Source organism: Haemaphysalis longicornis, unplaced genomic scaffold (genome assembly GCF_048455015.1).
Source record: "Haemaphysalis longicornis isolate Haplotype H1 unplaced genomic scaffold, Haemaphysalis longicornis Haplotype H1 scaffold_6, whole genome shotgun sequence".
NCBI classification, from domain to species: Eukaryota; Metazoa; Arthropoda; class Arachnida; order Ixodida; family Ixodidae; genus Haemaphysalis; species Haemaphysalis longicornis.
In genome coordinates, this window is record NW_027526407.1 from 149475263 (window position 1) to 149498516 (window position 23254).

A 23254-nucleotide genomic window follows, 5' to 3' on the forward strand; every position below is an offset into this window, starting at 1 on the left:
TCCCCTCCATGGTCACTTGCATGGGCATCTTGAGGATAACAGACACACTAGCGCGGGGAGACGCTCCCCCGCCGCGCCTTCGACCTAGTAGGCCTAGCCGGTTAGGCCTGGCGGCCCAGCGGCATGGTCCGGTCGAAAAGTCTTGGAAAATCAGCTAAGGAACCACTCACCGACGAATATTTGGTATCGGCGGGATCCTAGTGACCTTCCTCATGAGATATCACAGAAATCAGCAACTGATAGTACAATTTTCGGGCCGAAATCATTCAAAGAAGCAGCAGCCGATGTTTGCTCGTTCGTACTAGTCGGCGCCCCCTGGCGGCCTCCTCTATCGTCCCGTGGTTTTATTATGTGTAACTTGTCTGTCTGTGTACTCCAGTCAGCTTGCCATGTTTTTGCGAAGGTGTTGTCTTATGTGTGGCTTGAGGTCGGTGTAGGATATTCTTGTTATGTCCACTGTGTTTGCAAGTGCAGCAGCGGCGGCCATTTGATCTGCGGTCTCATTACCCGCGATTCCAGCATGGCTTGGAACCCAACACAGGATTAGTTGAAAATTGTTAGCATATACAGACATTATGTCATTAAAGAGAACATTGAAAATGTAACTCTTTCTGGGTCTGTGTGAAGACAATGCGCGCACAACGCTCAAAGAGTCTCTAAAGATGACGGACTTAAAAATTTGTTTTTTAAGAATGTGCTGAATGATGAGTGAAATGCCATATGCTTCTGCTGAGAAGATAGTGGTGTGTACACTCATGGTTATGCAAGAATTAACGTTAGGACCATGAGCGGCGCACGACACCATAGTTGAAGTTTTCGAGGCATCACTATACAATTGGGCACATTTATATTTATCCTGCAGGGGCAAGAAGTGCTGCAGAATCGCAGTTCTCGGAACCCTGTTTTTATCCACTTTCATAAAAGACAAATCACATAATACAGGCTGAAGTTTCCATGGTGGCAAAATTACAGTAAATGATGATGTATATACATCTAAAAACCCAACGGAAAGACCTGAAACTGCCTCTGTCATCCTCAGAGAGTAGGGCAAAGGCACACATGGACGATTTGAGAATAGCTGGGTTGTAGATGTATCGTTGAGGACAGGTTTAAAAGGATGTTTATTCAATAAGGAAACCCTAAAAGCATATAACAAATCTATGTACATTCGTTGATGTTCCAGGCACCATTTCTTACATTTAACGTACAGACTCTGGGCCGGGCTAGTGCGGAATGCACCAGACGCAAGGCGAAGGCCCAAGTAGAGTACCGGATCAAAAATCTTTAGTGTTGTTTTTGATGCCGACCCATATACCGTAGTCTAACCGAGACCCGTCTAAGGCGGTAAAGACCCGGAGAAGCGGTTCTTTGTCTGCACCATAGGATTGGTGCAGACACCTTGAGAATGTTTAGTGTTTTGAGGCATTTATGTTTAAGTTGTTTGATGTGTGGGACGAGCGTGAGTTTTTCATCAAATAAGACACCCCAAAACTTGTGCTCCCTTTTTACAGGAATAGATGCACGATTAAGGGTAATCTCAGGATCCGAATTAATACCGCGCTTGCGGCAGAACACAACACAAGTACTTTTGCCCGGGTTTAGTTTAAAACCGTTAAGGTCCGCCCAGCCAGCAAGATTCCCAACACCGAGCTGTACTTGACGTTCGCAAATTGACAGGTTACACGATTTAAGAGATATTTGTACATCGTCTACATAGATGGAACAGGAAATGGATGGCGCCAGTGCCTTTCGTCGGGAGTTCATCTTAACTATAAACAATGTGCAGCTTAAAACTCCGCCTTGCGGCACACCATTTTCCTGCACATGTATCCCGGACAGGGATCACCCAACCTTAGCACGAAATGTTCTCGTGGACATGTGCTCAACTAGCAATGGTGCTCAACATGTTACCTGACACACCAAAGGACTTGAGGTCACTAAGGATGCTGTATCGCCAGGCTGGGTCGTAAGCCTTTTCAAGATCAAAAAATGCCGTCAGGCAGAACTGGTTATGAACAAATGCATCTTTTATGTAGGATTCCGACGCAACAAGTTGATCGTCGGTAGATCGCCCCACCCTGAAGCCTGCCTGGCAGCTCTCGAGAAGACCATTGTACGCCACACGAGCCTCCAGTTTATCGTCTTCTCGAGAAGCTTGCACAGGCAGCTTGTCAGGGCAATGGGGCGGTAACTTGAGGGGGACGACGGGTCCTTTCCCTCCTTCAAGAAAGCTACTACTATGGCCTCCCGCCATGACCTTGGAATGTGCCCCGAAAGCCATATTTTGTTGTACAGATGGAGAAGTGTTTCAAGAGTGTCTGCATGTAGTGTGTTGTATCATTGTATATGTGATGTTATCTGGGCCCGGAGCTGTGGGCTTACACGTGCTCAAAGCAGCCCTCAGCTCATGCAGTGAAAACCGGGAGTTGTAAGAACTCTGCGATTTGTTGTCGCGTAGGGACTTTTCACAAGGGGCTTTATGCTTCAGGGAAGTGTTCCTGCAGTGCGCTGAACTGGACACGTGTTGGAAGTGTTGTGCGAGTATGTTAGCCTGGTCTTCCAGTGTGTCCCCTGTTGTACTAACCAGGGGCAGGCTGTGTGTCTGTTGTTCTTTTAGTTTTCGTATTCGTGTCCAGACTTTGTGTCTGTATGAATTGATGGAAGTGAGGAAGGTGTGTCAACTCTCCCTTTTCGTCTCACGACGCTCTCGCTTGAGATTATCCGACGTGGGGTACCGGCGAAGGACAACCCACGCCTTGTTCTGGGCCTCTCGCGCCCGCCTGCAGTCCTCATTCCACCACGGCCTCCTTTGGTTGCGCGGAGCACCGGAGGCGTGGGGAACGGACTTTTAGGCGGCGTCGACGATGTGCGCCGTGATGAGTTGGGCTGCTTCCTCCACGTGTAGGTGCTTTATGTATGTGTGGTGTAGTTTAGATGTTTCTGTAAATGTATTCCAGTTTGCTCTTGCTTCATTGAACCTCTTATGGGGTTCAATGCCTGTGCTTTCGCCTGTGCCTATGTATGTTAGTGAAGTGGGGAAATGGTCACTACCATACGGGTCTGTGCCCACGCCCCACTCAAGACAAGGAAAGTGAACTGTGGAACAAATAGCAAAATCAAGGTATGAGTATTTGTTGTGTACTATATCGCAGTAAGTGGGCTTGTTTTTGTTGAACAGGCATGCTCCTGAAGATGTAAGGAATTTCTCAATTAGGCGACCTCGAGCATCCGTGCGGGCGGGGCCACACAGAGAGTTGTGTGCATTCAGGTCGCCAATAAGCATAAAAGGTTCGGGTAGCTGATCTACAAGGCCCTCGAAATCGGAGCTCGAAAGCTGGAAATCAGGAGGGATGTAGATAGAGCATACTGTTAGTAGCATATTGAAGATTAGGGTTTTAATGGCGACAGCCTCAAGGATAGTCTGTAACTGGATGGTGTGACACGCCAACGATTTCCGGGCAATGATGGCCACACCACCTGAAGATTTACCACTACCATTCCTGTCTTTGCTAAGTACCAGGTAGCTATTCAAGAAATTTGTGTGTTTTGAGTTTAGATGTGTTTCTTGAAGACACATTACACTTGGCTGATTGGTGGGCAACATCTCGTACACGTCGTCAAGGTTTTTAACGAGGCCTCTGCAGTTTAATTGAATTATGTTTTCTTTTCCCGTTATTTAGCGTGGGAGGTACTGGAGTGTGTATGTTTATGTGCCGTCTTTCGGGGCTGTGACTCTCGTCTTTTTTGGCTTGTCGGGAGGCTTTGGCGTCAGTACGCGTTCCTTGTGGTGCACCGCAGACAAGAACGGTCCGACGTTCATTTCGTCCTTGGATGTCCTCGGAGTGCCTGGATGATCAGGCTCCTTGGACCGTGGACCCTTTTGGGCGCGTTTTTCCTGGCCCGCAACCGCCGAGGGTTTCATTAACGCCTCGGATGGCGCAGGTGGTGCGGTGGGGGTGGGAGCTGCTGCTGGTTCCTCCGTCTCCATCTCCTCCGTGCCCCCGCGTGTGTTTTGGGAAGGCGGAGCGGAAGTGGAGGAAGCAGCATCACTCTTACCAGACAAGGTTGCCACCACAGCCGCTGCTGGCTCAGCGCACTCAGTGGTGTGGGGGCGGGACAGGCCGCCGGAGGCAACCCGATGGGGGGCGGGGGCGGGACCAGGTTCGACTCGCGTTACTGGGTTCCCGCCGAAACCAGGCGCCGCTCCACCCCCCGGCGACCAGCGTCGGTGTACCTCCCCAGGGGGAAAGAGGCGAACCTCTTTCGCGCCTCTGGAAGGTGGTGTTTTCTGTGACCTTTATGTTTATTATTTTCTACTTAAGTTGAAACTTTTCGCATTTTCTGGAGTACGCCGCTTGTGGGCCCTGACAGTTAATGCAGATGAATTGTGAGCTACAATTATCGATCGGGTGGTCATGTTGGACACACTTGGCACAGGTTATTTGGCCGCGACACGAGTTAGTACCATGCCAGAACCGCTGGCACTTGAAACAGCGCCGCGGGTTTGGGATGTACGCTCGGACGGAGCACCGGATGAATCCGGCATTGATGTGGTCAGGCAGAACGGAACGGTCAAAATGTCAAAATGATATATGTCTACGCTTGACTGCCGTCCCACCTTGACTTCTCAGGCCTTCAAAAAGATCGGCCTGTCTCGTCTGCAAGATCTGGCTCCGAGATCACGCCCTGCGAACTCTTGAGGTTGCGGTTGGGCGTGACCTTGATGTCAAGATCGGCAATTCGTGTCTGTTTCAAAAGTTTTGTGGCCTGCTGTTGATTGTGCACCTCGACCAACGGTTCTTTGCTTCTTAGCTTTATAAGATTCTCCTATAATACTTTCTAAGAACTTCGAAATCAAGAACACGGACTGTGAAGCAATAGGCCTGCTTTCTTCAAGAGATTCAATTACCACGAAGTGTGGGTAGTTGTCAGGTTTTGGAATTGTCATGGTCGGAAGGGTTGGATAGGACACTTCGGTGTGGCTCCTTTTGGGGGGCCGATTATTGGGTTTGCGAAATTTAGAAAAAAAAACATACAGCATGTATAAAAGCAAGGAACGGGGGTACTTTCTTCGTCAGCCTTACCCTCATAGCTGAAGAGGTCCCTGAGCTCCCTGCCTGGTAAACAGACAGGGAGCCCATCCGCCGGAGCTTGACCTGGGCTCCGACGGCCACCGTTTGAGGTTTCTACCCTTCACCTTAAAACACATTACCACGGTCAATTACAGCGTGAGTATGGGGGCTCGGGGTCCGCGGTGTCACCAATACCGTCACCACGATTACTCAAGGTGCCCCGAGCGGGGTGTGGGGGGGGGTGGAGAGACGCCACCGTGGCGAGGAGCATACATGACTTGGAAAGAGACGGCGGCAGTGGAGAGGAGCATAAAGTGGGGCTGTAACCAGGGTAGCCAGGTCTGGCAATTTGTCGTTAAGGTGGCGACTTTTCGAGACTCGTGGCGACGAAACTTTTAGTGTGGTGACTTGGCTATTTTCTGGCTCCTTTGAGCACTGGGGATTTGATCTATTCCCGGGCACTTTCGACGCCCCTCTACTGAAAAAGGGGGGTCTTCTACGACCCTTCAGTGCATTTCAGCCGTTGAGACAAACTGAGCAAACACAACAAAACACACGTTTACGCAGACGGCGGCTACCTGGCGAAGTCTGGAATAGGTCCCAACGAATCAGTCACTCAAACTTGCCGGCACAGATTTAAATTGCCCTTGGTATTTATACATCCGACATCTGGTGTCGCATGAATAGCGTCAAAGCCTTCAAGCAACGCCGTCGGTTTGAAGTGTGGTGCTTCAGTAGGTTACGGGAGCTTGAGATTTCATTGCATAGTGTGCATGACGACGTATAATAGACACGGGAATGAAAAGAGGCAGCGAAAGTGGTAAAACATCGTGTGCAGTGACGACCCGTTCTAAGTAATTCATATTTTTTGGATGCTTTACCAAACCTGTATATTTTGGCTTTACTTGCTGCCGCTTTCCCGCACCACAGCAAACGAACAAAATTTGTGTTACGATATTCTGCTTTTCGGATTTTCTGCATTTTTTCCTCGAAGGTACACTAAACGTACTTATATACTCGGGTACAACTTAAGAACGACAACGGAAGTTGCCGCTGTGCCTCATCCTCGAATCCGCATGTTACTCCGCGCTGCGCCAGTAGTGGAATGAATATTTTGAAGATGGCACGAGCCGTTCTCGTGATTTTTTGGACTTCATAGGCTTATAGACTACTGCAGCGACGACAAACAAACTACGTGAGAAAAGGTAGACGATGTCACCATTCATAGCATTGGCCTTTCAAAACGAGCGCGCCCTTTGACATCCGGGTCCGTCGCTTACCTAACCGTAATGATACCGTACATGACGTATAGGCACGTTGCACCGGACAGAAGCCGCTGTGAGCGCAGTACTTTTTCCGCTAAAGTTATCTGTAGCACACGCTCGGGCATCGGTAAATGAGTGGCGATTCCTCGGCCCGTTATCACCCACTGCCTGCAGTATTCCGTGCCAACGATCTATGGGGTTGACACTGGGACACGGTGTAAAGAAAGACGGCCGTGATTACTGCATCGGTTCCTTCCTGCCATTTGTATTATCTGCGATCTGACTGGGTGGCTACAATACCAACAGCTAACGTATTTTCGTCTGGGCCACTTCAACTGCTCGTTCTTCTCGGCCTTGTTATCATGACGTTACCTTAGATGTCGTGTTTGTGTGGGCGCTCGTGCTTGACTCGTGATAATCCCGGGTGTTATCTAGGACAGGGCGCAGACACTTACGTAATACGAATGCTACGAACCGAGTCCGTGATGAGCGTGACATCTTTCACTATAGAAATGACCCCCCGAACCACCAGGACATAGAAAACGGCGCTGCTGCTTGCGAGGCAAGCATCGGCGCAACGTGCCTATTGCCGTTCTTAACTTGTTAATGGCGGCTTTTCTGGCTCCTTTTCAAACGTTCACTTCTACGTGGCGATTTTTTGGCTACTTCCGGCAATTTCCTGGCGACTTTTCCTTCTCACGACCTGGCAACCCTGGCTGTAACCACACACCCTCCGTAAATGTTTATGCTTCACTGCGCAACTCACAATGCGGGAAAGCCGGCTTGCAGAAGCTAAGGTTGCACCGATTTCCTTGAAGTTGGCGCCACTTTTAAACACAAATGTATTGCCGGGAAGAAATTTTTCTGGGGAGATATCAGCTGTTCTACGTTCAAATGTGGAGGCCCTAGGACCTCTTTGAATTTTCTTATGATTTTTTTTGTACGTTGAAATTTTTTTATCTCCGTTCAATCTGTCACCGGAGATCACCTAATCGATTATAGCCACAGACAACTTCGCTGTAAAAAATACAGAGCTGAAAGAAGAGATATAGCAAGCACTGTCCCAGGAAGTCCGCCTCGTGTCGCCATGGTCCTGTGCAGAATCTGAGGGGGGTTAGAGAATGGAGCGAGAAGCATCACGGTCGGCGGAGTTTTTGCTGCTGACTATGGCTATGCAAGGCTTTTGCTAAAACTTTTATTTCGCGCTAGTAGAGATGCAAGCGCAGCCTCTTCTACCTTTAGACATCTTCTGCCTCGTACTGAATGGATTGAAGAGAACTACTGCGTCACAATCGAAGACGTGGGGATCACATCAGTCTTCGACTTTTATTTACAATATTTGTTTTTTCACTTAATAGATATAGCTGTTTGGACTGAAACTCACGGTTATAGAAAAGTGTGTGCCGCACTGCACGTGAGTGATACCGTTGTGTTACCTTAGAATATCATCATCACCAGCTCAAAGCGCACACAAAAAGTTGCCGTGGTACGAGGTGCATTTTTCAGGTTAGCGCGAGAGCAGGGCAGTTATTGGATTTTCTTGATTGCAGCTGTGTTGAGGATGGTTATGCGTCTTGGGTTGTGTGAATGTACTTGCTGATTTGTTAGGCATCCAGGGTTGTAGCCAGAACTTTTTTCGGAGGGGGTTGTGGATAATTGGAAGGAGTTCTGCCGAAAGGAACACTACGCCTCCCTTGGGAAAAATTTCGGAGGGTGATGACGCTATCCATGACGTCAAGGAGGCGTAAAGTGATATTAAAGGTCGTGATCCCGTGCCCGGTAAGACGGAAACAGTGGTGAATTCGTACTTTCCCTCCCGATGAACGGACGACAGATGGCGTTGGATGAGTCAAAAGAACAGCAGATGGACACGCCCCTCTTGAAGCTCATTATCTGCGTCCCTGTTAGGGCCAGTGACGATATGTTAGGCCACTTTTAAGTGCGAATGCACTTTATAAGCGACCCCAAACCTTCCACCTCCGGCGGCGGCGGCGTCCGCAGTCCTCCTCTCCCTAGCAACGGCGTGGAGCGGAGAGGAGCGTCGGTAGCAACGGCGCGGTGACGTCACTTCACCACATGACCGCGCTCGCTTCGCCTCCTCGCCGTGGCTGCGCGGGTGCGCGCCGCTCCCCGCACCGCTCCTCGCGCCGTGACGTCATGGTATGACGTCACAGCGCGCCTCCTCTCCCCAGCAGCTGCCGCGCGCCTCTCTCTCCACCGTGACGTCACACTCTCTCCTCTCCCCCTCGCTCGGCTGCAGCTGCCGTGCGCCGCTGTCCCTCTCCCCTTGCGCTCGCCTCCTCTCTCAGCCACCTGGCTCGGCGCGCTCGGCGCGGCGTACCCCCCTATATATGCAGCGATAAACTGCCAGACCTCCGTGGGTCGGCTCGCGCGCGCTCACGGGCGAATGCCAACGGATTTTAACTTTACTCCCCCTCATAGCATCACCCCGTGCATTCGCACTTAACCATGTTCACCCTCGGGGAAATGCTTGGGAGTTTTTTTCAACTTGCGGGGAACTTGTGCATTTCTAGGATAATTGCAGCCTTCTGCCTGCTGTCTGTCGGGAGGAAAGTCCCGCGCTCGACGTTCGAGCGATGCGCGCTCTCTAAACAAGCGCCGCGCAGCATGCAGGCTACAAATACCGTATTTTTGCGCGTATAACCCTTACCAAAAATACGAACATTTCAGTGGAAAAGTAAAGGTGCGGAAATTACGCGGGATTTTCTCTTTAGTGGAGCTTCATGGCAATGCGCGTTGTGCCGTGGAGATGACTTTGTGTACAACAGTGAGGACTGCGGCTCAAGTGATCGCTCTAGCGGAAGCAGGGACACTAAGTGTCACTGTGTCAGGGTATTCTACTTGCTAAATATACGTCCTTTCGGTCTACATGGTATGTGGTGTGTTGCTTGAGCTATAGCTTTGGTGCAGCCTTTCCTGTGTCAAATGTGCGGGCAATACGCGAGGATTTTTTTTTTCTTTTCCGGAAGGCTGAAAGTGGGGGGGTGGATTATATGCAGGGGCGTTACACGCGCGAAAATGCGGTATTTCGACGTGCGCGCAGGTCTCCTGCTGGGCAACGAACGAGAGGTGTTCGAGCAGCTGAAGACCAACCACTCGACCTACTGGATGCCGCTCGTGTGGGCCTCGAGCATCGCCTCCCGGGCCCGCAAGGAGGGACGCATCCGGGACGACTTCGCGCTCAAGACGCTCGTCGACGTCAGTCTCTCGGCCTCCCATTTCGCACTGCGTGCATGTGGCTGCACATTGAAAAACGTAAAATTTGGGATGCGGTAGCGACGGAAGCCTTGCGATGTAAGCCCAGTGCGTTGTTGATTTGGCTCATAGCCTTTTTTGACTTAAAGGTTTGATTGATCCACTGATTTATTTATTTATTTATTTATTTATTTATTTATTTATTTATTTATTTATTTTGAAGAGGCGTTTATTGGCAGGGAATGGTAGCGTTCCAGGTGACGGTGTTCAGGTAGGCACTGAGACTAGCCGGAGCGATGATCACGTTGCAGCGAGCTATCAGAGATCGTAGCGCGTTCTCTCTGAGGCCGGTGCTACCTCCTCGTCGTCTTCACAGTCCCCATTCACTACGTACCCATTATTGCCCATGGCCACCGTATCAGAGCATACCCACACGGGGCATAGTGCGTCCTTCGCAGTGCCTGATAGCATACTCTAAGTGGGCAAATCTTTGGCACTACAATTACCCCCCACGGACATAAGAAGCCATCCTGGCGACCTAAGGGCAAGATAAAACCATCGGTTCGTGGTAAGCCTTGAGACGGTCAACGTGCACAGTTTCGCGACCGCGACAACGGAGGTCCGGAGACAACGTGAGCGGCTCAACTACGTAGTTCACTGGGGATGCGCGCTCGATTACACGGTAAGGACCATGATATTTGGACAGCAACTTCTGAGCAAGACCAGGAACAGTCGAGGGTATCCACAGCCACACAAGAGAACCGGCAGCGAACTCAGGGGGCGGTGTTCCACCGTCGTGACGCTGCTTCTGGCGAGATTGCTCCTCGGAAGTCAGGGCCCGGGCGAGCTGGCGACACTCTTCGGCGTGCCGAAATGCCTGTGACACGGGGGTACATTCAGATGCATCCGGTCGGTACGGCAGGATGGTGTCGAGCGGACATGACGGCTCGCGGCCGTAGAGGAGAAAGAAAGGCGAAAACCCCGTAGTTGCTTGAGTGGCGGTGTTGTACGCATAAGTTACGTACGGAAGAACTTGGTCCCAGTCGGTGTGGTCTGCCGAAACAAAAGTTGACAAGATATCGCCCAGTGTCCGATTAAATCTTTCCGTGAGCCCATTGGTCTGTGGATGGTAAGAAGTAGTGGTGCGGTGGATAACGTTGCACTTTGCGAGCAGGGCTTCAATTACTTCAGATAGAAACACACGGCCTCGGTCACTGAGCAACTCTCTAGGGGCACCGTGAGGAAGAATGAACCGGCGTAGGAGAAATGAAACGACCTCGCGGGCGTTAGCGGCTGGTAGTGCGGCGGTTTCAGCGTATCTCGTTAAGTGGTCTACCGCGACGATGGCCCAGCGGTTTCCAGACGCCGTGTAGGGGAGCGGCCCATACAAATCGATTCCTACGCGGTCGAAAGGTCGTATTGGACACGGCAGGGGCTGCAACGGAGCCGGCGGTTGGTTTGGTGGGGACTTGCGGCGTTGACATTTTTCGCAGGAACGGACGAACTTGGTGACAAAAGTGTACATTCCACGCCAATAGTACCGCATGCGGATACGTAGGTATGTCTTCAGTACACCAGCATGACCACACTGCGCATCGGCGTGAAAACATGCGCAAATGTCTGAACGGAGATGGCGGGGAATAACGAGGAGCCACTTCCGGCCGTCTGCGTTATAATTTCGGCGGTACAGAAGCTCGTCACAAATAGCGAAGTGAGTGGCGTGTCGCCGTACAGCTCGAGGGGCGTTTGGCGAAGCGGGGTTTGTCAGACAGTCCAAAAGAGAAGTGATCCAGGGATCCTTGCGCTGCTCGCGAGGCATGTCGTCAAGTGACAGAGAGGACAGAATTCCGTCTATGGATGACAAAAAGGCACTGTCGGCGGTCACAGGAGAGCGTGAGAGCGCGTCGGCATCGGTGTGTTTGCGGCCAGATCGAAAGAGCACTCGAATATCGTACTCTTGTAAGCGAAGGGCCCACCTTCCAAGACGACCAGACGGATCCTTCAAAGAAGATAGCCAGCATAGGGCGTGGTGGTCGGTGATTACGTCGAAAGGCCTGCCGTACAAGTAGGGGCGAAATGTGCTTATGGCCCACACAATAGCCAGGCACTCTTTCTCCGTGACAGAGTAGTTTTCCTCCGCTCTTGTGAGTGTCCGGCTCGCATAAGCAACGACGTATTCGTCGAAGCCAGATTTCCGTTGGGCGAGCACAGCGCCCAGGCCAACACCGCTGGCGTCAGTATGAAGCTCAGTGGGGGCCGACGGGTCGAAATGGCGGAGGATCGGCGGACACGTAAGCACAGAACGGAGCTTTTTGAAAGCCTCGTCACAGTCTGAAGACCAATGAGCGATGTCGTTGGACCCGTTCACGTTCAGAAGCTTCGTTAGAGGTGCCGTTATCAACGCAAAGTTCCTCACGAATCGTCGGAAGTACGAGCAGAGGCCGATAAAGCTTCGGAGCTGCCTGGTGGTGGTGGGCTTAGGAAACTCGGCGACCGCACGAAGTTTGTCAGGATCAGGACTGACGCCATCTTTGGACACAACGTGACCTAAAATTGTAAGTTGGCGGGCAGCAAAGCGGCACTTCTTCAGGTTAAGCTGAAGTCCTGCATCAGTGAGGCATTTCAAGACTTGTCGGAGGCGGGTAATATGCGTGTCAAAATCGGAAGAAAAGACGGCAATATCATCAAGGTAACAGAGGCAGGTTTTCCACTTTAGGCCGCGCAAAATATTCTCCATTATGCGTTCAAACGTTGCAGGCGCGTTGCAAAGGGCAAAAGGCATGACGGTAAACTCGTACAAGCCATTTGGTGTTACAAAGGCCGTTTTCTCCCGATCAGCATCCGCCATGGGGACCTGCCAGTAGCCAGACCTTAAATCAAGGGAAGAAAAGAACTCGGCTCCTTGCAAAGTGTCGAAGGCGTCGTCGATTCTGGGGAGAGGGTAGACATCCTTGCGTGTTATTTTGTTGAGTCGGCGATAATCAACACAAAAGCGAATGGATCCGTCCTTCTTTGTAACGAGAACAACAGGTGACGCCCACGGGCTGTTCGAAGGCTGTATGACGCCACGTTCAAGCATGTCGTCCACATGACTGTCAATAACGCCACGTTCTTTGGCTGACACATGATACGGCCGTTGTCGTAATGGCGGGTGAGTTCCTGTGTCGATGTGGTGAGTAACTGTAGATGAGCGTCCCAAGGAGGATGTCTGGCAGTCGAAAGACGAGAGGAACTCTTGAAGCATGGCGAGAAGTCGGTTTCGTTCAGGCGCAGGAAGACTCTCGTCGATTGAGCGAAGGAAAACCGAGGTATCCGGGGCTGGAGCGGAGGGGTCGAGGAGAGCACGTGAAGCGTCCGATGAGTTATCGGGAACGTCGGTGACGAGGAGGGTGTCAATCTCTTCTACACGACCCAGGCACTCACCACGAAACAGTGTAGCTGGAGAGGAATAGGGGTTGCAAATAAACATGGAGCTGAACCCATGCTGCATTTCTAAAACTGCGAACGGCAGCGGGAAGCATTGTCGGAGGCAAAACAGCTCGGAAGGGCTGAGCAGCACTGTAACGTCGGGAACTGGGTCGTACAGAACGGGTACAAGAACGGCAGAGCTAGGAGGAACGTCGGTGTCTCCGGCGACAACTAGGCGAAAAGAGGCAGGGTTTTCGTCCGATGAGGCGTCTTGAACTGAAAATAACTCCAGCTGAGTACGGGCGCAATCGATGACGGCGTGGTGGGTCGACAGAAAATCCCAACCGAGAATGACGTCGTGGGAGCACGAAGTGAGTACGATAAACTCAATGGGGTAAGTGATGTGTTCAATGGTGACCCGTGCTGTGCACGCAGCAACAGGCCGGATGTGTTGTGCGCTGGCGGTGCGGAGTGTGAGGTCGGACACTGGCGTCGTCACTTTGCGTAATTTGCGGCAGATCGTTTCGCTGATTACTGACACGGCAGCACCAGTATCGACAAGGGCGATTACGGCGAGTCCTTCAACAATAACATTAATGGCATTATGGGGTGAAAATCGAGGACTTAAGGTTTTCGACGTGGACGCAGCTCTTGCCTCAGGAACTGCGGCGACTAGTTTTCCTCCTGTGTTGGGTCAACGCGGGGACGCATTGGCGAGATAGATCGGCGACGCGGCGAGGACGACCTGCGGCTGTTGAATGTCGGTCGGGCGGCAGGAGGCGAGTTCGACGGCGGCAAGGGGGACTGCTGACGAAGTGGCAGCTCATACACGACGTAGGGCGGCGAATGAAACGACTGATCGTATGAGACGGCTTGGCGGCGACAGTAACGGGCGACATGGCCGGCGACACGACACACGAAACAGATAGGGCGGTTATCAGGCGTTCGCCACACGTTGGGCGCATGAGGTGCTGGTCGGGGCGGCGACACTGACGGAAGCTGCGGCGATCCTGGGGCGCAAAGCGGTGCCTGCTGGCGAGGTCGTAACAATGCTGCTGTGTAGGTTAGGGGAGACGATATGGGAGCAGCCACAGGCCCGGATGGGCAGGCCGAAGGGAGAGCATCGGCGACTTGTTCCTGTATCGCTTGCTGAAGTGTTGAAGACAATGGGGGCGCTGACACCGTAGCGGGTGCACACGATAGAAGAGATTGTTGACGCGCGATTTCTTGGCGAATAAAATCTTGAATGCGGGGCATCAGGGAAGACTCCTCGCTGCCGACGACCAATCCCGAAAGGAACTCTGCCGGCCGTGAAGCTGAGCGCCGCGTGAGAAGCCGCTGCTTGCGGAGCTCGTCGAAGCTCTGACACCAGTTGATGACGTCCCCGACAGTCTGTGGATCCTTACTCAGCAATATCTGAAAGGCGTCGTCGTCTATCCCCTTAAGGAGATGCTTGATCTTGTCAGCCTCGCTCATAGAAGGGTCTGCCCGCTTGCACAGGCCGATAACATCTTCTATGTAACTCGTGAATGTTTTGCCTTTGTTCTACGCCCGCTCTCGCAAAAGTTGTTCGGCGAGAAGTTTCCGCACGGCTGGGCGGCCAAACACTTTCAGAAAATCGGTCTTGAAAGCTGACCAAGACTGCAAGTCGGCTCCGTGGTTCAGGTTCCACGTCTCAGCGAGTCGCTTGAGGGAGAATGGGACGTTGTTGAGCTTCATCCTGTCATCCCATCTGTTATGTGCGCTCACCCTTTCATACGATGACAGCCAATCCTCGGCGTCCTGGTCGTCATCGCCATAAAACATGGGTGGGTCTCGCTCGCTGATTGCACCGGAACAGACGATCGGGGGTTGCGAGGGAGACGTCATTTCCCGAGGGTCGTCAGTGGACAGGACACGACGGAGACTTCTGCTTCGTAACTCCAGGCTGCGGTGAGGACGGGAACCCGCACCTCCACCAATTGAAGAGGTGTTTATTGGCAGGGAATGGTAGCGTTCCAGGTGACGGTGTTCAGGTAGGCACTGAGACTAGCCGGAGCGATGATCACGTTGCAGCGAGCTATCAGAGATCGTGGCGCGCATAGAGTTTCATACTAATATACACTAGAGGGATATCTGGCGCCACTGTCTAGGGGAGCCACGCTTCAGCGAGCGTTCCGTCATGTACCGGGCAGGCACGTTCCACTTGTCCTTGGAACGGCTCACGAACAGGCTGAAAAGTTGCCTCTGGCTGCAAAAATGCAACAATAATACTGCCGAAGATTAATCGAATTTGTTTTATTATTAGAAAATTAAACCTCCAGACAGATGTATTTGTCAGGGAATATTTAGAAGCTTCATGCAAGGTGAACCAAAAAACGATGTTATAAGTTTTTAGAGATTTTGGCTTCAAGACGAAATAGAAGCCATGTGGCTAACCAAGCCAAGGAGGCGAGGAACGTCGCTAGCTGCAATGGCGCCGCCCAAGGCGGCCCGCGAATGCAGCGCCAGATTTCCCTCTAGTTTATATTAGTATGAAACTCTATGGTGGCGCGTTCTCTCTGAGGCCGGTGCTACCTCCTCGTCGTCTTCACAGTCCCCATTCACTACGTACCCATTATTGCCCATGGCCACCGTATCAGAGCATACCCACACGGGGCATAGTGCGTCCTTCGCAGTGCCTGATAGCATACTCTAAGTGGGCAAATCTTTGGCACTACAATTTATTTATTTATTTATTGTGGGGTTTAACGCGCAGAAGCAACGCAGGCGATGAGGAGCCCTAGTCCAGGGCTCCGGATTAATTTTGACCTTGATTGCCAACTTGCATTGAACACACTGACAGCTCTGTATTTAGTACTTGGCCGTATCACGTCGCAGCTGCTGTAGCGCGAGATTTGAGAGCTGTTAAGTGTTCCTTGAAAATTTTCCGTTTAAAAACGTTTTTCGTGGCTGGAATAGAGCTGACTGCACTACCAAGGGCTAGTTATTTGAAACTGAACAAAGGCGTATGCTGCCTTCAGGGCTCCTTCAATGATGCGCACAGCTTGCCCCCATGGCTCAAGTCCGTACCGCTTTCTTCTTGTAGCGTGAGCTACACTGGCCGAGGTTGAGCAGTTTCGCGTGGACCTTGAAGGGCCGCGCTGCGGAAGCGCGAGGAGCATTGGATTGGATTGCATTGGATTCGGATTGGATTAAATTAGATTGTATTGGATTGGATTGGAAATCCAGTCTAATTGGAGTACGGGTGTGTAGGGAATTGGGTCTGCACATTCGCCGGTCTGCGCATTCCATAGGAGTGACGTCATAGCCGCGGCAGAAGCACTGGCCCCGGCGCGTGCCCAGCTGTGCGTCTCGGTTGCGCAGTAGCCAAGTCTGACGCTGCGCAAGAGCCGCTTGATAGCCGTTCCGCGTGGCTCCTGGAGAGCCGTGCTGCGCATGCGCGAGGAGCAGTGACTAGACTGGACTGAACTGGATTGGATTGGATTAGATTGGAAATCGTTTTAGCAGCAGTAAGCATGATAATCAGCTAATCCTAGACTACCAGGAAAGCTAAGAATAACCAGCTGAACCTTAGCTCACGCTACGTATATCCTGGGATAGCCGAGCTAAGCTACTGCCAATTTTTTTCTTGCATCGAACGATTCGTGCTGCGAAGTAGCTATGAAATAGTTGAGAAATAACTGCGATAAACTAGGACTTTTAGTGACGTTGCAATAGTGTTTCACCGTAAATACTTTTTTTTTTTCGTTTTAATGGTGCGATCAGCCTGTCAGAAATGGCAGCCTCGTGCGCCAACCGCGTGGTGAATTGGACAACGGGCAACAGTCAGCACCCGTTCGAGCTACAAGTGATCGTCGCGGTGGGAATCGGTAGCCCTTTGTCGGCATTTATTTCTACCTCAATATTGGAGTCACTTGGAATTTATTTCGCACTGAGATTGTAATCGATATATATATATATATATATATCTATATATATATATATATATATATATATATATATATATAGCAAAAAAAGAAAGACACACGTCGAAAAAAGAAAAGGTTTAACGTTTCGGCCGAGGGACCAGCCTTCGTCAGAATAACAGCAGCGGCTGTAGTCACACAGCATATAAAGGTGATCGTTGCAAGGTCACGGGATGGGATGACAAAGTAAGCATTTCAAATGCAATATACCGAGGCCGCATGCGACAATCTTTTCGGATGAATACAACATAATAATAAGTCCGGCACGTGCAGTATAAGAAATCAGCACTGTCAAGCACACACGCGCACAAAAAGTAAGGGGAGAGAGAAGAGGATACGGTCACTGATGCAAGCAACTAAGTTTTCCTGAGCTTTCATTTAAACCACGCGCTATTGTCTCGAATTTATATATAAGAAAGGATTCGCGGACTTCCCTGTCATGATGCGTACGGAAGCCAGATTCAAGTATCGTTGCTTTGATATGGTCAAATGAGTGGCCCGCGACATTGGCATGCTTTGATATCGGAAGGTGAGGTAGTGTAGCGATATGAGCCTTGTGGTTGTTGAACCGCTGCCGGAAGGGGGTTTTGGTCTCGCCAACATATTGCATTTTACAGATATCGCATTCAAGTTGATAAACCACGTTGCTCGTGTCGCAAGTATAGTTCCCATTTATCTTTAAACTGAAGTTATATGCTGTGCTGCTTGCGCTTATGGATGTAGTCATATGATTGCACACCTTGCAACGCGGTTTGTTGCAAGGGCGGCAGCCAGTAGGCACTTTACGTTTGTTGTTATGATGTAAGCAGGTCGCGTAAATTTTGCGATCTTCTGTACGTTACGCATGGTGGTTCTCGGAATATTGATTCCAATCGCTCGCTCTGTAACATTATATTATGGTGCCTTTTTAGAACGGCATTTACATTTTGTGCAGGCGCGGAAAATGTGAGGATCAAGTTTGTATTGGAATAAACCGGCTGTCTTGTTTTGCGGCATAAAAGTGCTTTGCGGTCATGGCTATCAGCGCGCTTACTGGCGTCGTCGATGATCTCGGGTGGGTACTTCTGCTTAATTAAAGCACTACGGAGTTGGGCACAGTTTGAATTAAAATCAGCCTGTTCGGAACATATTCTTTTAAATCGAAGCGCCTGACTATAGGGTATGCTGGTTTTGCAGTGCTTTACATGATAGCTATTGAAATGTAGGTACTGTTGTTTATCAGTAGGCTTCCTATAAACTTTTGTAGTCAGTTGACCCTCACACAAAGTCAAAGTTACATCCAGAAAGTTGATCGTTTGGTCCGAGTATGTATGGCTAAAAGAAATGGATGGATGAGCGTTATTAAACTCGTCAATAAAAGATAACAGCTGAGCTTCCCCGTGCTGCCAAATCATGAAGATGTCGTCAATGAACCGCCTGTAGTAGAAAGGTTTCAGCGAACGGCTGGCCAAAAATTCGTTTTCGAGTAGACCCATGAAAATATTCGCATAATTAGGGCCGATGGGTGTGCCCATAGAGGTCCCGTTAATTTGAACGTAATGGATGCCATTGGATTCAAAGTTGTTCAATTCTAGTATCAATTTTAAAAGGGTGACCAAAGTGGAACTGCCAATTACTTTTTCGCAGATCGACTCATTATATGCATGGAGTGTTGCCCGTATACCGTCCTCATGCGGGATATTGGTGTAAAGGGATGCTACATCTAAAGTAACCAGTAGCGAATCAGGGGGAACAGAAAGACCGACAATATCTGATGAAAAGTGGTTAGTATCTTTGACATAAGATGGATAAGAAGGAGGAATGTGGTTAATCACTGTATCTACAAATTGGGAGATTAGTTCTGTAACCGTGCCGATGCCGGAAACGATCGGCCGACCGGGGTTTCCTGCCTTATGGATTTTTGGAAGAAGGTAAAAACGACCCGCGACAGGGCTCAGTGGGATGAGTGATTGCAGGGCGGAAGGCGGAATTTCATGCTTTTCAACCGGGTCTGTTATTTTTCGCGTAATAACGGATTTAAAATTCCCAGTGGGATCCTCATCAAGCCGCTTGTAAAACGAGCTATCACCAAGTTGTCTGGACGCTTCGCGGTCATAATCAACTTTGTTCAGTAGTACAATTGCGCCACCTTTATCGGCTGGCTTAACAATAATATCGTCACGAGATTTAAGGTCCTGCATTGCCGACATTTCTTTTGCTGAAAGGTTTCTCTTAAAGTGGGCTTGTTTACGATAAATTTCTAGAACATCCCGTTGAACGGCGGTGATATATAGATCCAGGCATTTATCTCTTTGAGTAGGGGGGGTCCAGTGTTTACAAGATGGAAGAATAGCAGTATTGGAATCAGAAGGATCTTTGTCAGCAAACTATTCGCGTAGTCTGAGGTTTCTGGCAAAATTATCCAAGTCCTTCATGAGGTCAAATTCGCTGTAACTACCTGACGCTGGACAAAAATTGAGTCCTCGCGACAACAGTGAGATTTCTTCATTGGATAGTTTATAGCTAGACAAGTTTACTACATTACTAGATGACAGTAGTTCATCCGTCGATTGGGTATTATTTGAGGTCGGAGGCAGCATGGCGATAGGCATATCAAGGGCTACATGAGGTGCAATAACTTTATCTCTCAAAAGCTTCTTACGTTTGATCGCCCCTATTTCAATCGACTTTTTTTTGTTGGTATTCCGCTAGTTGTTCCGACTCCTGCGAGCTGAGTTTATGGTGGGAAATCAGTTGGCGTTCTTGATTACAAAGAGATCTTAGAGCAGATTCGTGGTGGCGAATTGCAATGCCGACCAAACCAAAAGACGCATTTAAAAGTACCTCATTCCATGCGGCAATGTCAGAAGGAGACATATTTGTTATGGCAGGCTTTACAGCAATTCGGAGGCCCTTGGGTACTACACCGGCCTTTAAATAGGTCTTTAGCGTAGAAATATGCATTTGGCACCGCAGGCGCTTTTCTACAATTTTTCGTATCCTCATGAATACTCTAGATACAGAATAATTCGAGCAGTTTTTACCGGAATGTGCAGTTCGTAGTCACTTTGTCCTCGATGCTTTCTTTCCAGGGGAATTGCGTGTTCGGAGGTTGTAGGATGGGCCTAGACCATTCGGTGCAGAAGAAGCTGGAGTACTAGTAGTTTCGCCTGAGCTGGTTGGTTGCTGTTGCTGGCACGGTGGACGGGAAGGGGAATCGTTCGTCGTCGATTGAAGTTCGGCCTGGGGCTGTGCGGTAGGCGACTGGTTGGTTGCTGGATCGTTGCACCTGGAGGTTGGGTTGACTGGAACAGGAATTGGTTGGGGTTTATCCTTCGATGTTGGACTCGTTGCGGGCAGTGTAGTTGAACGTTGGTTGCTTGGTCGTTGGCGAGACGTTGAGCCATTTACGCTTGAAGAGTTTGCAGCATGGGCGCCAGAAATACTTCGCACAGAGGGGCAGTTCAATGGAGGCCAAGTGGCCGAGTCATTGCGTGATGAATGCAGGTCAGCAGCTGCGTCATTTTCGGTCTCGCAATTTAGTTCCACAGGAGCGGGGGAATCACTGGGTACGGAGTTGCTCCAAGACGATGTGGTGTCACTGACTCTTGTGAACAGCAGCTGTCGGAGGTGACTTGCTAAGATTGCGGTTCCCTCAAAACTTAGATGAAGACCGTCGGCAGCCAAGACACGGTTTGAAGGTAGCCCGTAGAACCCGTGGTCGATGAAGTAAACAAGCCAGGAGTGGCGACAAAAATCTCGTAGAAGGGCGTTGAACTGGTGAGCCTTGAGGTTGAACTTTCGAACGAAGGCGTGGTTGAAGTTTTGCCGACGGCGATTAGTGGATCTTGGCAGGACCAAGCTGACGTATACCCTCTTGATTTGGGGAAGCACCTTTGAAATGACATTAAAAAGCGCACGAAGGCTGTCAAAGGTGTTGTGGGACGTGTTGGAAGCCAGGTCGTTTGTTCCAACATGAAGGACAAGGGTTGTTGCGGTAAATGGTACAAAGTCCAGTAAGTTTGCCATATATTTCATAAGGGCACCATATTGCGACACAAATGCTGGGGTTCCCGACACATTCGGATCAAAGTGCTGGAAGGCGTACTTCGTTTGGGAGTCGCCCAAAACTACCGTGGAAACTGTGGTGTTCGGGTATTCCCAAGCGATCTTTTTCGACGTGGTCGACCGAGAGTCCATCGTGGAAGACATTGCAGGAAAATATTTCTTGGACACCGGCAAGTCGTAGCAAAAAAAGAAAGACACACGTCGAAAAAAGAAAAGGTTTAACGTTTCGGCCGAGGGACCGGCCTTCGTCAGAATAACAGCAGCGGCTGTAGTCACACAGCATATAAAGGTGATCGTTGCAAGGTCACGTGATGGGATGACAAAGTAAGCAATTCAAATGCAATATACCGAGGCCGCATGCGACAATCTCTTCGGATGAATACAACATAATAATAAGTCCGGCACGTGCAGTATAAGAAATCAGCACTGTCAAGCACACACCCGCACAAAAAGTAAGGGGAGATAGAAGAGGATACGGTCACTGATGCAAGCAACTAAGTTTTGCTGATCTTTCATTTAAACCACGTGCTATTGTCTCGAATTTATATATAAGAAAGGATTCGCGGACTTCCCTGTCATGATGCGTACGGAAGCCAGATTCAAGTATCGTTGCTTTGATATGGTCAAATGAGTGGCCCGCGACATTGGCATGCTTTGATATCGGAAGGTGAGGTAGTGTAGCGATATGGGCCTTGTGGTTGTTGAACCGCTGCCGGAAGGGGGTTTTGGTCTCGCCAACATATTGCATTTTACAGATATCGCATTCAAGTAGATAAACCACGTTGCTCGTGTCGCAAGTATAGTTCCCATTTATCTTTAAACTGAAGTTAGATGCTGTGCTGCTTGCGCTTATGGATGTAGTCATATGATTGCACACCTTGCAACGCGGTTTGTTGCAAGGGCGGCAGCCAGTAGGCACTTTACGTTTGTTGTTAGATGATGTAAGCAGGTCGCGTAAATTTTGCGATCTTCTGTACGTTACGCATGGTGGTTCTCGGAATATTGATTTCAATCGCTCGCTCTGTAACAGTATATTATGGTGCTTTTTTAGAACGGCATTTACATTTTGTGCAGGCGCGGAAAATGTGAGAATCAAGTTTGTATTGGAATAAACCGGCTGTCTTGTTTTGCGGCATAAAAGTGCTTTGCGGTCATGGCTATCAGCGCGCTTAATGGCGTCGTCGATGATGTCGGGTGGGTACTTCTGCTTAATTAAAGCACTACGGAGTTGGGCACAGTTTGAATTGAAATCAGCCTGTTCGGAACATATTCTTTTAAATCGAAGCGCCTGACTATAGTGTATGCTGATTTTGCAGTGCTTTACATGGTAGCTATTTAAATGTAGGTACTGTTGTTTATCAGTAGGCTTCCTATAAACTTTTGTAGTCAGTTGACCCTCACACAAAGTCAAAGTTACATCCAGAAAGTTGATCGTTTGGTCCGAGTATGTATGGAAGAAATGGATGGATGAGCGTTATTAAACTCGTCAATTAAAGATAACAGCTGAACTTCCCCGTGCTGCCAAATCATGAAGATGTCGTCAATGAACCGCCTGTAGTAGAAAGGTTTCAGCGAACGGCTGGTCAAAAATTCGTTTTAGAGTACACCCATGAAAATATTCGCATAATTAGGGCCGATGGGTGGGCCCATAGAGGTCCCGTTAATTTGAACGTAATGGATGCCATTGGATTCAAAGTTGTTCAATTCTAGTATCAATTTTAAAAGGGTGACCAAAGTGGAACTGCCAATTACTTTTTCGCAGATCGACTCATTATATGCATGGAGTGTTGCCCGTATACCGTCCTCATGCGGGATATTGGTGTAAAGGGATGCTACATCTAAAGTAACCAGTAGTAACCAGTAAAGTAACCAGTAAAGTAACCAGTAACCAGTAAAGTAACCAGTAATCAGCCCCCCCTCCCCCCGAGCGTACGTGAGCGGGAGCCTCGGGAGGAGCGCCCGGCGGCGGCCAGCTCGACCTTCGAGAACCAGCGTTCGTGGCCTGGTCTCGCGTATCGTCAGTTGACGTGCGTTCGGGCCTGAATGTGGGAGCACAGACGCCGAGCTCGCGAAGTTCTAGAGCGTGCTAACGCGGTCCACTTTGGGAGAGATGGGAAAGCGTGCGGACTTTTTAAAACCGTCCGAGCCTGCCAGGCATGGAGCACTTTCAGCGGGAATCCGTGCCATGCGCAACAGCCGGGCTTCCGACGAAGGGGGAGGGGCCAACGGCTCCTCTGTTTCTCCAGCCTTGCCGCAATATTTTCGGCGCAGTTATACAGTGTGTTGCGACGATAACTGG

The 23254-nt window shown here is 49.9% G+C and overlaps 1 protein-coding gene across 1 annotated transcript in view; it reads left to right on the forward strand.

Annotated features, from left to right (window-relative positions):
- The window catches only part of LOC144141195 (bestrophin-4-like), a 94718-nt gene that overhangs the window by 46145 nt on the left and 25319 nt on the right, over window positions 1–23254 (forward strand). Inside the window, exon 6 of the mRNA XM_077672754.1 lies at window positions 9402–9556. Coding sequence (XP_077528880.1) covers window positions 9402–9556 — 155 coding nt within the window. The remainder of the gene's footprint in view (window positions 1–9401; window positions 9557–23254) is intronic.